The 14,751-nt window shown below is 44.9% G+C and overlaps 1 protein-coding gene across 1 annotated transcript in view; it reads right to left on the reverse strand.

The window, feature by feature from the left end:
- Window positions 1-12,561: 12,561 nt before the first annotated feature.
- The window catches only part of LOC146072446 (V-type proton ATPase subunit S1-like), a 75,248-nt gene continuing 73,058 nt past the window's right edge, over window positions 12,562-14,751 (reverse strand). Inside the window, exon 10 of the mRNA XM_083179683.1 lies at window positions 12,562-13,319. Coding sequence (XP_083035809.1) covers window positions 13,110-13,319 — 210 coding nt within the window. The 3' untranslated portion in view covers window positions 12,562-13,109. The remainder of the gene's footprint in view (window positions 13,320-14,751) is intronic.

Here is a 14,751-nt window from a genome sequence, read left to right on the forward strand (position 1 = left end):
AAGGTCAGTATGGTGATTGTAATGTGATCACAATACATGACCTTAGATATATTTTAACTGTGTAATCTAGTGAATCATTATGTGGGACACCAAGGACAAATCAATTCAAAACAGGTTCTTGCCTCATGGCCAGAAACAAAGGGAGTATCTAAAGGAAGATGCCCCTGTGGACAGGAGGGCCAATAAAGAGAGGCCCAGTCTCTTTGTTTTAGCCAATGCCAACCAAGATTGACTTCCCCGCCCCCTTACCTGCCCCCAAAACTATACTTTATGTTTCTCAGGCTCTCTCTGAACTCACTCACTCACCAAGAAGATGTGATCCAAGGAGGACTCTTTTCCCCTGTCTCTGTGGCGGTAATTGTATCCTTGTGTGTATGCTGGTGTTAGGATGGTGTTGGGCCTGCGTTCATTTACATGTATAGTTATTATAGTTGTTGTAACCTGTGTATAGTCTAAACAGTATTGTGTAAGTACCATGTAAATATCTGTTACCCTTTTTGGACCATTTTCCCATATAATATACTATCTGTGATCTCAAATATAACCGTGTGTCTATGTGCATCATTTCTTTAGTCCTATTAGCGAGTGAGTCACACGCATAGTCACATGTGGGGCCGCATTAGACATGCAGTATAGATTTATTTCTGGATAAGCATATAATAATATATATAGGTTTATTTCTTATCAAGCCAGTGAACAGGTTCAACATGTGGGGCACACTGTACAATGGATTCAAGAGCATCTATTCATATGCTAATGTGGTTTACAGCCCTCCAAAGTGTCTGTGAATAGGAGAGCCTTTAAAACTCTGTGTTAGGTATCTGCTTACATCACTATGGTAACCTTGTTGCTAAGGGTAATGGTTTATATGTATTATAAAGGTAACAAATATAGTGTAACAATTAAGTTAGTCACCGGTTTGTTATCGTAACGGTTTTTATAATATGCATTTGATATCAATTTGTAAATGCAATAAACACCTCTTCCCATATGTTTGCACAGCATTTCATTAAACCATGAGTGGATGGAGTGTTTAAGGTTTAAATTTACCTTGTTTATTGGTGTTGTGGTGTTATGTCCAGTTTCATAATTTGTACCTTCTTCTTTACATGCAGAATGTAAAAGGCCTTGTAGATCTAGTCTTGGTCTGAATCCTGAAACAATAATAATAATAGGGTAACAGCGCTAGCACTATATTTTATATAGTCACATTTAATAAATTAAATTCAATATAAAACACTGCTAAAATAAATAATGACTATTCAATGAAAATGAGCACATGTATTTTGTGTGGTTAGGTATATTCACCCATACACTGACACCCAGTAAACTCATTTGTGCTGCACCTCACTATTCAGCTTTTGGGGACCGGACCAGCCCTGCATTTACCAATTTTGAAGGCTTACCAAACAGCCTCCCATCAGGATTGCACTATCCTCTTGCCATGCACTTGGTTAGCATCCAATTCCGAGAATGGCATCCGGAGGACAGGGATATGCCAAACCCCTGCAGCCATTAAGTACTGAGGTGCCTGGACATCCAACGATGTTTGAGCAGGGCATAATAGAAAGGGACTCCTTCATATGTACTCATTCTCAGCACTTCTCAGAGGAATCCATGGGTGAATATACCTAACCACACAAAATGCATGTGGTCATTTTCATTGAATAGTCCTTAATTTCCATTGTTTATCATTTATATATTAGATGTTAACATTATTTTATATTGAATTTTATTTCTTAAATGTGACTATATTTTAAATTCTGGTGCTATCGCTTTTACTCATATTATTATTGTTTTTGTGTATGCCTTTGACTGGGAGTTATTTCCCCCAGTAATTTGTAATAGCAGCTATTTGAGAAATGAACTCACTGCGGAGCGTCCCCTCCTTATCACTTATATAGTAATTAATATAATTTTTCTTGGTCTGAATCCTGGGCAGTAGGGTTATACAGAATCACATAACTCAATAAAAGTATCAGAACCTGTACAGGCCATATATTGTCCATCAGAATGAATGTTCATTTCTGTTTGTTGAGATGCTCTATAGGTGATTACTTGGATGTTAGCAGGTGATATGTTGTCTTGGCCTTCAGTCCCATTGGTTAACCTTGCATTGGCTGGAACCTATGGGAATTATTATCCATAATTGTTGCAGGTGCAGTCTGTGATATTTTTCTTCAATGTACTGTATTTTCAACTGTGGCTGTTATACCTTAGCAGGAGGTCCTAGACCCTACCCAAATTGGTACTGAACCAATGAATAGAGTGGATTTCCTAGCCTGTCATTGGCTAGGATGTGTTAGGAACAGGGAGATCTCGCCAACCCTAACTCCGTTGTCACCCCTTGGAGTTGGCGGATGCGTGCTAAGCTAACCTTCACCAATAATAGCCGCGTTCGTGGGAGCCCGTTAGTCAGGCTCCCACCCCGATGCCACCTGGTCTTACTAGCGACAACGCAGCCGCCAAGGCCAGGGGTAAACAAGGGGAAATCTATCTAACAAACAAAGAGGCGAGAACCACCCTGCCCTGCGGAGAGGGGTGCCAGTGGATAGCACTCTAAACTGGAACCCGCTGTGCTAATACTTAACAGGTGTAACCATACACAGTATGCTGACACACTAAGAACTGCTGACGGGTGTAACCATACACGATATGCTGACACACTAAGAACTGCTGACGGGTGTAACAATACACTATATGCTGACACAATAAGTACTGCTGACAGGTGTAACAATACACGATACGCTGACACAATAAGTACTGCTGACAGGTGTAACAATACACTATACGCTGACACAATAAGCAAATGATTAGTAAGGAGACAAAGAGGGGGAATCTCCCAACTTATCTGAACACCGAGGGATATCAACTTAGCTGGAGCTGAGATGCTGCGGACAAGGCAGGGAACCAGCCGAAGGAAGCACCACGCTGGAGAAGGGATCCCACAAAGACCAACAGGAGCTGCAGGGACCGGGAGACGGATAAAGGACGACACACGGACACCGGGAGGACAGGAGACTGGACGGAGGACACAGCTGGGAATCAACGACAGGATGCAGGATGACTGGGAACAGGAACCAGGAATAACGGAAGACTGGGAACCAGGAACACTAGAGACCCTAAGGTACAAAAGCTATAACCGGCATGGGCCTGAATAACCAGAGGGTTTATATAGTGAGCACAATGTGGTGCTGATTACACATTGCCTAAAGGTGTGCACTGCAGGCTAGGAGCCTAATCAAGACACCTGAGTCCAGAACAAACAGTACTGAAAGTAACCTGCAATGGCCCAGGCTGACCACTGGATGCCACTAGCGAGTAAACACACACACAGGCTGAGATAAACCCAGGGAGAACATGAAACTACACACAGAATATGTGATTCTGCGCATAACACAGATCCGCTGGAGGCGGATCCTAACAGTACCCCCCCCTTGAAGAGGGGTCAAGGGACCCCAATACCAGGTTCTCCCCTACATGGAGAATACCAAACCCTGGAATGGGTATCAACCAACAAACAGAAACAAGCTGTGACTGCAGCTTGTAACAGTGCCCCCCTCTCAAAGGTGGCCTACGGACACGACAAAACCAGACAAACAGATATGACAAACAGACGTATCAAAAAGGCAAGTGTTTGTGGGATAATCTAGCGCAATAAATTAAGTAGGGTGCAGCTTTGTCAAACATATAAGGGAAGGTACACCACCTTCCAAAAGGATCTGTGAACAACGGTATTTATGTTTGACCAATAGCGCAACCCCCTTAAAAAGATGTAAAATGCACAAAAAAAGTTTTTAACAATTTATTGTGACATAACAATTGATGACAACATGGTCATGAATAAAATACATACATAAAAGCAGGTGAATAGTAATTTAACCAGGCAATTTTACTGGACCGATGGTTTGGGCACAAAATATGAGTGATAATTTTATCTCACCATAGAAGGAAGTTGCGGTGGGCTTTTACTTCCGATTGAAGTTCTGCGGCTCCACCGCAGATGGCTTTCTATGGATGAAATCTCAATAAAGTGCTCGTGCGTCCTTAAAGTGTCCTGGTGCTTCAAAAGTGCAAAGTGGAAAGTGCACTTTAGTCAAGCAGTCTGTATCCAAATCGGTAGCTGCAACGCGTTTCGGAGATCCATAAATGTCTCCTTTCTCAAGCTGTTTGGATACTGTGTGGCTCTCCTTGTATCTACACAGTCAGATCACATTTATGGATCTCCGAAACGCGTTGCAGCTACCGATTTGGATACAGACTGCTTGACTAAAGTGCACTTTCCACTTTGCACTTTTGAAGCACCAGGACACTTTAAGGACGCACGAGCACTTTATTGAGATTTCATCCATAGAAAGCCATCTGCGGTGGAGCCGCAGAACTTCAATCGGAAGTAAAAGCCCACCGCAACTTCCTTCTATGGTGAGATAAAATTATCACTCATATTTTGTGCCCAAACCATCGGTCCAGTAAAATTGCCTGGTTAAATTACTATTCACCTGCTTTTATGTATGTATTTTATTCATTACCATGTTGTCATCAATTGTTATGTCACAATAAATTGTTAAAAACTTTTTTTGTGCATTTTACATCTTTTTAAGGGGGTTGCGCTATTGGTCAAACATAAATACCGTTGTTCACAGATATGACAAACAGGACAAAGCAAAAGGTCAGTGCTTATTCTTCTTTCTCCTTCTCTTTGAATGGCTCTGAAAGGAAGATAGAAAAGCACATCCTGCAGTCAAGGCAATAGCTATGGGCTGGGCCCTTTGTATTGACTCTCCTAAACATGGAGTCTCTGCAGACAAGATGGTCGGCCCAGAGGCATCTGAACCACTTTTATTGGGACCAAATTTTTTCACTACAGCATCACTAAATGCCCGGAAATCCTTAAGAAGGGGATCTTCAGAATTAATCAATTCGAACGCCCATTTGGAAGGCTTCCCTCTGAAGGAGTAGATCATATAGGACACAATATTATCAGAAGTGATACCTAAAAATGGTCTGGACTCCATAATGGAGACATAGTGGTTCGCGAGTGCAACAAATTGGGCTAAGTCCCCATCAAAGACTAGAGATGTAGAGATATCGTTCAAAGAATCAACAGTAACTTCATTATCAGCTAACTGACTGGTCTGTATAGCTGGAATTATGGCCCTTGAGGCTGAGACTTTAGGGACCCCCTTAGAGGTTATGACCTCTTCCAAGTCTGATGGTCTTTCTGGTTGGGCAGCACTATGATGAGTCTCTGGCTGATCACCACTGTGACGTACTTCTAAGTGGGCAGCACTATAGTGAAACTCTGGCTGGGCAGCAACAAAAAGACCAACAGATGGTCCCTCCATGTTACCGACATGGCTGGAACTCTGCTCAGAGACAGGACAATCAGAATCCCTCTTAGGGACTAGATGGACAGAGTCCCCATCTGGGGCGACACAGGCTTGCACCCCCTCTGGGGCGACACAGACTTGCACCCCCTCTGGGGAGACACAGGCTTGAACCCCCTCTGGGGCGACACCGGTTTGAACCCCCTCTGGGGCGACACCGGCTTGAACCCCCTCTGGGGCGACATCGGCTTGAACCCCCTCTGGGGCGACACCGGCTTGAACCCCCTCTGGGGCGACACCGGCTTGAACCCCCTCTGGGGCGACACCGGCTTGAACCCCCTCTGGGGCGACACCGGCTTGAACCCCCTCTGGGGCAACACCAACTTGAACCCCTTCTGGGGCAACACCAACTTGAACCCCTTCTGGGGCAACACCAACTTGAACCCCTTCTGGGGCAACACCAACTTGAACCCCTTCTGGGGCAACACCAACTTGAACCCCTTCTGGGGCAACACCAACTTGAACCCCTTCTGGGGCAACACCAACTTGAACCCCTTCTGGGGCAACACCAACTTGAACCCCACTCGGGGCTGCGCACTTCGGAACCCCACTCGGGGCTGCGCACTTCGGAACCCCACTCGGGGCTGCGCACTTCGGAACCCCACTCGGGGCTGCGCACTTCGGAACCCCACTCGGGGCTGCGCACTTCGGAACCCCACTCGGGGCTGCGCACTTCGGGCCCCCACTCGGGGCTGCGGCCTCCGGGCCCCCACTCGGGGCTGCGGCCTCCGGGCCCCCACTCGGGGCTGCGGCCTCCGGGCCCCCACTCGGGGCTGCGGCCTCCGGGCCCCCGGCGTCTGACCGGCTCGGCGGGCCCCCGGCGTCGGACCGGCTCGGCGGGCCCCCGGCGTCGGACCGGCTCGGCGGGCCCCCGCCGTCGGACCGGCTCGGCGGGCCCCCGCCGTCGGACCGGCTCGGCGGGCCCCCCGGCGTCGGACCGGCTCGGCGGGCCCCCGGCGTCGGACCGGCTCGGCGGGCCCCCGGCGTCGGACCGACTCGGCGGGCCCCCGGCGTCGGACCGACTCGGCGGGCCCCCGGCGTCGGACCGACTCGGCGGGCCCCCGGCGTCGGACCGACTCGGCGGGCCCCCGGCGTCGGACTGGCTCGGCGGGCCCCCGGCATCTGAGTCAATCACCTGGGTTTTCCCCTTAAGGGTTTGCAACTCTGACTTCATATGAACAGAAATCCCATCATGCGGGGAGCACCTCCTCTGCTGATTATTAAACCCAAAATGGGGACTCCCAGCACTTGGACCAACCGTATTAATCAGAGCGCTTTTGCTGGGAGACTCAGTAGAGCGCTCCTCTGCCACAGTGTAGACAGGCATAGATCTGACAACCTGCCCCGACTTGGCCAGAGGAAACACCCTGTTGCCACCACTGGAGTTGCGCAAAACACAAGTTTGCACAAAGTGGCCTGAATCTCCACAGTATAAGCATAGATTAAAGTCTCTACGCCGCTGACGCTCCTCCGATGGGAGCTTCGGTCGTAGAACACTTCTATGCATTACCTGAACCTCTGGGTCTGAGGACTTGCTGCCTAATACCTCCTTAGGCAGGGTCCCATTAGGGGCTGAATGAACCCCAGTGACCTCTGGGAGGATCAGAAAAATTTCTGTTAGGAGTTTTTGCAACTGCAGTAAGGACTGCTGCAAAACCTCTAACTGCCCAGGTTTTACGGCATTGAATGCCAAATTTAGAGCCGCTAATGATTCTTGCATGGCCTGCATGATATGGCCATGCAAGTTTATAGACCAGCAAGAAAAAACTGACACAAGAATAAACTGACACGGGCAAAAAACTGACACGGGCAAAAAACTGACACGGGCAAAAAACTGACACGGGCAAAAAACTGACACGGCTGGAAATCTCTGGACTGAGAGGGCAGAACCCAGCTCCAGAGTGCTGTATGGCCGGTTATAATGTTAGGAACAGGGAGATCTCGCCAACCCTAACTCCGTTGTCACCCCTTGGAGTTGGCGGATGCGTGCTAAGCTAACCTTCACCAATAATAGCCGCGTTCGTGGGAGCCCGTTAGTCAGGCTCCCACCCCGATGCCACCTGGTCTTACTAGCGACAACGCAGCCGCCAAGGCCAGGGGTAAACAAGGGGAAATCTATCTAACAAACAAAGAGGCGAGAACCACCCTGCCCTGCGGAGAGGGGTGCCAGTGGATAGCACTCTAAACTGGAACCCGCTGTGCTAATACTTAACAGGTGTAACCATACACAGTATGCTGACACACTAAGAACTGCTGACGGGTGTAACCATACACGATATGCTGACACACTAAGAACTGCTGACGGGTGTAACAATACACTATATGCTGACACAATAAGTACTGCTGACAGGTGTAACAATACACGATACGCTGACACAATAAGTACTGCTGACAGGTGTAACAATACACTGTACGCTGACACAATAAGCAAATGATTAGTAAGGAGACAAAGAGGGGGAATCTCCCAACTTATCTGAACACCGAGGGATATCAACTTAGCTGGAGCTGAGATGCTGCGGACAAGGCAGGGAACCAGCCGAAGGAAGCACCACGCTGGAGAAGGGATCCCACAAAGACCAACAGGAGCTGCAGGGACCGGGAGACGGATAAAGGACGACACACGGACACCGGGAGGACAGGAGACTGGACGGAGGACACAGCTGGGAATCAACGACAGGATGCAGGATGACTGGGAACAGGAACCAGGAATAACGGAAGACTGGGAACCAGGAACACTAGAGACCCTAAGGTACAAAAGCTATAACCGGCATGGGCCTGAATAACCAGAGGGTTTATATAGTGAGCACAATGTGGTGCTGATTACACATTGCCTAAAGGTGTGCACTGCAGGCTAGGAGCCTAATCAAGACACCTGAGTCCAGAACACACAGTACTGAAAGTAACCTGCAATGGCCCAGGCTGACCACTGGATGCCACTAGCGAGTACACACACACACAGGCTGAGATAAACCCAGGGAGAACATGAAACTACACACAGAATATGTGAATCTGCGCATAACACAGATCCGCTGGAGGCGGATCCTAACAGGATGTGTGGTTTCCTTGGGTTTGTAGGAACAGGATCAATTCATAATATTTATGGGGAATTAAACAGGCAAACCAGTGCTGGTGGCTGCCAATCAAAACATGTGTGGACAAACAGAAGCAAATCCTGTTCCTCAACACAAAACTGTGATATACAGTAAACATACAATGTATTTAATTTAATATTTTTTTCTGAATTTTTGATGCTCTAGGGTGCCATTATTCAAAAACATTTGGGAATCGCTGCTCTATGGTATTGTCCTCACCTCCTTTACTTCTCATAATAGGCACATTTTCAGCTCCAAGCCCATAATGCCCTTAATCCAGCCATAGCCGCAGGGTCCCGGTCCATTATAAACCCCGGTTCCCCAGGAACTGCAGCAGGTCATCCCCCCAGAGGTGTTGCCTGCAGTTCACGTTGTGGATTCTGACCAGCCATTAACACCTTTGCATCCAGGTGAACAGACAAATGCTAACTTTTTTATCTTTTTATTGAATATTTTCAATATAACAGAGACAACAATAGTCACATTTATGAATCAGTGTAATATGCATCAAGTTAGACCATCATAGTCATGGTGCTTTAACTTCAATAACAATATGCGATGTTTTCCTGGTGAAATATGACTCCAACTGACTGTTAATCATCATAACAGTTGTAGCAATTATAAGGTATCAGGTCTAGCTTGCAACAAAAATCATAGAGCTGGTGTATCATGGGACCTTTACCTTAGCATATCTACACTTAAAACATTATCTATATAATAAGTACATATACACGTAGACAAGAAGGGAAAGGGAGTGTAGGTGGGAGGTGGGGAGAGGGAGGGGGGGGGAAGGGTTGTGACTTTCCAATCCTTTGTACATTCTGATATTCAAATGTTTCCAATGTTAGTTATTTTGTAATATAAAACTATACCCTAGAACCATTAGGATAGCACAAAGAACGAAGCTGCTAGATATAATATTCTGAATCCAACTAAAGTATACCTTTACCTCATTAAGTCCTGCAAAGGGGGTTTCAAGTCCCCATACCCATACCACTATCAAATGCATTATAACGGCTACTTTTCATTTAAACCTGCATCTATATATATTGCGTTTTAAGAGTTTTCTATGTCAAACATAATGTGTGATTTTGTTTTTTCATCCACTGTATTTATAAACGGTAACCATTTTAAATAAAACTTCCGCATTCCGGACTGCTGTTCCAACCGTGCATACTTTCTTTCAAAAAAAAATATCTGCAGGAGTTTCCGCTTAACAATGTCCAGGGTTGGCGCTGTTTTCTTAGTCCAATTGACCAGGATGCATTTCCTTGCTACTGTGACTGTAGTTATTAGAATATGAAAGTCTTCTGATCTAATAGAAACCAAAGGCCAATGTTCAAAAGATATTCCCATGCATGCTGATGGTTCCATAGTCCATTGAACTGAGAGCATCGAGTTAATGAAGCAGGTGACTTTGCACCAAAACCTCCGCAGTTTGTAGCAGTCCCACATGCAGTGTGCATAATCTGCCTTAGTAATGCCACATTTAATACAGAATCCCTTTTCTTCGGGTACCATGTGTCTACGCCTATAAGGCGTTATATAGGCTCTATGTATCGTGCGGATATGAACTTCCTGCAAATAAACTGATTTAAGTGATTTCAAAACTTTTACATGTGATTGAACTAGTTGTGTAGCAGCCCGGACATGCAGTATATCATCAGTCCACCTCTCGGTTAGCAAATTCCATTGTTCACTATTAACAAACAGCTTGGTTACTAAAAGATTATATAATAAATTCAATTTATATGTTTTAGTGTTTATATATATTAGCAATGATTCAATGCTTTTAACTTGTGAGCGATATGTAACCAGAGGCAGTTCTGTCTTAATGGTCTTAATGCGGGTTGAGAAGTGTCTTGCCTGATAGTACATAAATAGATGTGTATTAGGGAGGTCATACTTCTGAGCTAGATCATTAAAAGAAAATGGGTTGCCCCCCGGGTCGAATACTTTGTTGGCTAGATCTAAGCCCTTATTTCTCCAAATGATGTATCTTTGGTTCATGATGGTGTGAGGGAAGGCAGGGTTACCCCATAATGGCATATAGTGGGTTACACTCTGATTTTCATTCATGATTTTATTAAGTTGGAGCCAGGCCAGATAGGTATCTCTAAATAGGATGTGCTCTCTGACCTCTGGTGGTATTTCCCTCAACTTTAGCTGCAACATCGCTCCCGGTGAGTAGGGATAAAAAGCGCCTCTTTCCAAGGCCATGTCAGTATATGTGGACTTGCTTAAAAGCCAGTCTCCTATGTACCTAAAATGAATTGCCAAAACATAACTCTGTAAATCTGGGTAACCTAGTCCTCCCTCTAATGTGGGGGACTTAAGTTTTGCCCTGGCTGACAAATGCTAACTTTAAACTGTTGTGTGAGGAATAATTTTATGAGCAGGTGCAAAGCTGTTCAGAATACCTCATTTGAATTTTAAATGTCAGAACTTCACAATCCTTTTGCCACCACCACCACCCCCCTAAGCCCTTAAAGAGTAATTGTTTACTTTGTATTTAGTTTTCATAAGCCATGTTCTACTGCATGTGAGGTAGATGTAACAGATGCAGATAGAAGGCCCGATTCAGACCCATTCACAGGGCTGCAAATTCATTACCAGTTAACAAATTAACCAGTTAACTCATGCGCTTCCTGCAATGCTGCCACTGAAGGCTTTTCATCGCTGGCCATACACATAATGATTGACTGCTGGCCGGCATTTGGCAACTGTTTTTTTTGGGAGTGTCAAGGGAAACGCAGATGGATCCCAGGCGTTTTCAAATAGGACCTCTGGTGTCAGCTCCAGCTCAGATCTCCCCAGGATCATCACAGTGCTTATTAAGTATTTGACTAAGCGGCCACTGCACATGAGGCGGCACAGCAGGAGGTGTCACTGCCTCCCAAAGTGGGAGGGCCTAAAGGCAATCGGCAATTACCCCACTCAGAAGCAGTGTGTGCACATGAGGGGGGAGTGGTGCAGGGAGGGGTAGAGGCAGCTTTGCCTCACAAGAATAATGCTGAAAATTTGGGGGGATAATTTTCTTTATAGAAAAATAATAAATTATACTAATAAGAAGCTTGATACATCTGGCCCAATCATCCCTATGGCAACATGTATTTTCAAATAAGGTTTCTCCTGTCCACTTATATGGAACCTCATGTGAGTAGAACACAATACAAGAATAAGCTGTGAAAAGTATCGGTGTGTTTCTGTAAACAAGGAGATTATACTGAGAAATACTACAACACTGGGCAGACAAGCCAGTACACGCCGACTGTAAAACCATGCTCATAGGTGTAGCTTTCACATTCTCCTTGAAATACTTTTTTTTAAAGTAGGCAAATATGGGTTGTGGGGTGTTTCTCATTTGTGATAATGGTGGTAGCAATATCCATTTCACATTTCAACAAAGCTGCAGTGGAAAGTGAGATCTTTCACTGCCTGAAAGTAGTACATTTAAAACAACTGTTTCTTTGAGGCCGCATTTCTTTAATTTGTACATTTTGTATATAGATACAACTTAGCACGTAAACCAGTACTATTTTTCTGGAAAAATAGGTGCAGGAACTCCAGGTCTGGGGTTGGATCAATTAAATAAAAAATAATTTATATAATAAAGAGAGGGAGGGAGAGATAGATGTGTATATTGCATTTAGAAACAAAGGCACTCACATGTGACTTTAAAATAAAACTTATCTTATGGAAAGTACATTTGTAGTTCCTGATGATGTCATATGTAATTAGAGGTTCAGGAACTGAGTTCCTGCTGGTTCCTGCTGAAAAATAGCACTGACGTAAACACAATTGAGATAATTGGAACACTTTATACATATTTATCGTACCTGGCAAAGGTAGAAATATTAAACACCCTTATACTGTAGTTGTTCCAGTATTTATAGTAAGTAAGTTTAATTATATAGCGCACTTTCTCCAAAAAGACTCAAGGTGCTTTATGGATGTTCCCAGTTCTTATAAAGCCAAACTTTTAACATTGAAGGCTACTTTTCCAGGAATTTGTCTCTATGTATAAGGAGGGTTATATATTAAAATCAGAAATCTTCTTTAACAACTGATTATTTCACAGTTCCTACTTGGAGTGGCTAGCTGCATATACAAAGCTAGAAATTGCTTATGGTGTACGACAGATGTGTAAAGGTACATACACACTGGGTGACTTTGCCCAGCGTGTATGGACAGCATTGATTGGTATCATCGCTGGGGGGGAAAGCAGCTCAGTGCATACACACTGAGCAACTTTCCCCCTGCCTGGCGCCCTCAGCAGGGGGAGGATGGTTTTGCATAGCACATCGCTATGCAAAGCCGTCCTTAAAGGTAATACCAGCACATAAAAGGCTTTCCCGGCGATGATGCAGGATTGTGCAGCACCGCTCACCGATCATCACCGTGGCATAGACACCAGGAGACTTTGAGCTGAAAGCCGCTCAAACAGGCTGTTATGAGCGGCTTTTAGCTTAAAGTCTGCAAGTGTGTATGGGTCTTGAGACTAAACTGTACCTGGACCACATTTGTTAAAGAAAATATCTACAAATGTATGTTAAACTGTTACACTTACACATAAAGCAGAGTGCATAGAACATGAATACATGCATTAAGATAAAAGTAGCATAACATTTTATTCTCCTTGCGGAACAGACAATGCTGGGCCTTTAGAGTCATCAAATTTATCATTTGTTGTGAGCTGCATAATCATGAAAATTCCATATGACAAGATCCACAACAGGATAATACAGGACACCAGCCCCATCCAGATTGCTGGTGTAAAAAACGTTGAGCAGTCACTTGAGTAGGAGAAAATGTTGTTATTGATGTTGAATCCTTGAATCTGAAAAATGTAAATGATGGGTTATTCCAGTAAATACATTTAGCAGGTTAAACAAAGCTTATATACACCTCCATTAGGAGATAGGCACTTAGTTTGCATGGAGTAAATGAATGTATGTACAGCTTCATTGTTGCCTCAATGCTTATGCACAGGTATAGACTCCATGGCATGCTGCGTGGCACATCGGGCTGCAAATAGTTGCACCTGGTGATCACCCGTAGGAATGTAGGGCGTGAATACACACGCATGTGACTCATTCGTGGGCACACTTGTTGCGCCATCTATGCTACATCTGTATAATCATACTGCACATATCCAGAAAATGAGCTTCAGTCATTAGTGCCGATGTAAGACTGGTGTGAATCTGACATTGCTGAGTGCTTGGGTCTGAAAAGGTGAGACGGGGCCATTTAACTAAGGCTAAGCACAATAAACATGTTTTCTTAACTGCATATAGGCTCACAGTACTTACATACAAATGCAGTGGCATGGTGCATACTGAGCATTATAATAACACAGTCTATAGATTGTAAGCTTGCGAGCAGGGCCCTCCTACATTTTGAATGTCTGTAAATACCCTGTTTTGTTGTATCACTGTCCCCTATGTAAAGCGCAACGGAATATGCTGCGCTATATAAGAAACTGTTAATAAATAAAATAAAATAATAACACAGTGCTATTGCTAAAAATATTTTACATTTTTAACAAATGATGAGAACTTACACAGTTACTCGCAATGCTTATTTTATTAACAAGGTGGCACAACTCTTACTGAACGTTATAGTGCCACTGTACAAAAAGTAAAACACAATTTAAAAAAAAAAAATTGTTATGTTTTTTATTATTTTACCAAATAACAACTACACACTCACACAATGCAAAACAATAGCACTGCAGTTCACGGCCCTTTGTTGTCTGACACAGCCACAGTCAGGGCCGGCTCTACCACTAGGCAGCTTTAGGCATCTGCCTAGGGCGCCAGGATCTGGGGGGCGCCACCAAGTCTGCAAATCAAAAAATCAAGGATGTCTATGAGGATCCTTGTAGTATTTAATGCAGGCGGCGGCTGTGGAACGTCTAAGATCTCACCTCTATACTTTCCCTTGAGTCATACTTCCTACATTGCTGCCCCTTCTCCTTGTACTCTGTTGTGGGTGCAGAGGACCTCCAGGAGAAGCAGGGGGGGGGGGGGGGGGGGGGGCGGAGTAGGTTGAAGTTTTGCCTAGGGTGCTGAGAAGCCTTGCACCGGCCCTGGCCACAGTAGTGCTTGCATTCCTCAGCCCTTAACTGATAGTCTTGCTGCAGCCCAAAATCCTGCAACCTAACTCTTAAGTGTACTGTCTGAAAGGGTGCCCAGATTACTGTGGGATCGTCTTCTATTAAATCCAAAATCCATGAGATTCCATGCTGGGAAGATGAGCTTTGCTTAGTT

This window comes from Crinia signifera, chromosome 4 (genome assembly GCF_055691185.1).
Source record: "Crinia signifera chromosome 4, ASM5569118v1, whole genome shotgun sequence".
Classification (NCBI taxonomy): Eukaryota; Metazoa; Chordata; class Amphibia; order Anura; family Myobatrachidae; genus Crinia; species Crinia signifera.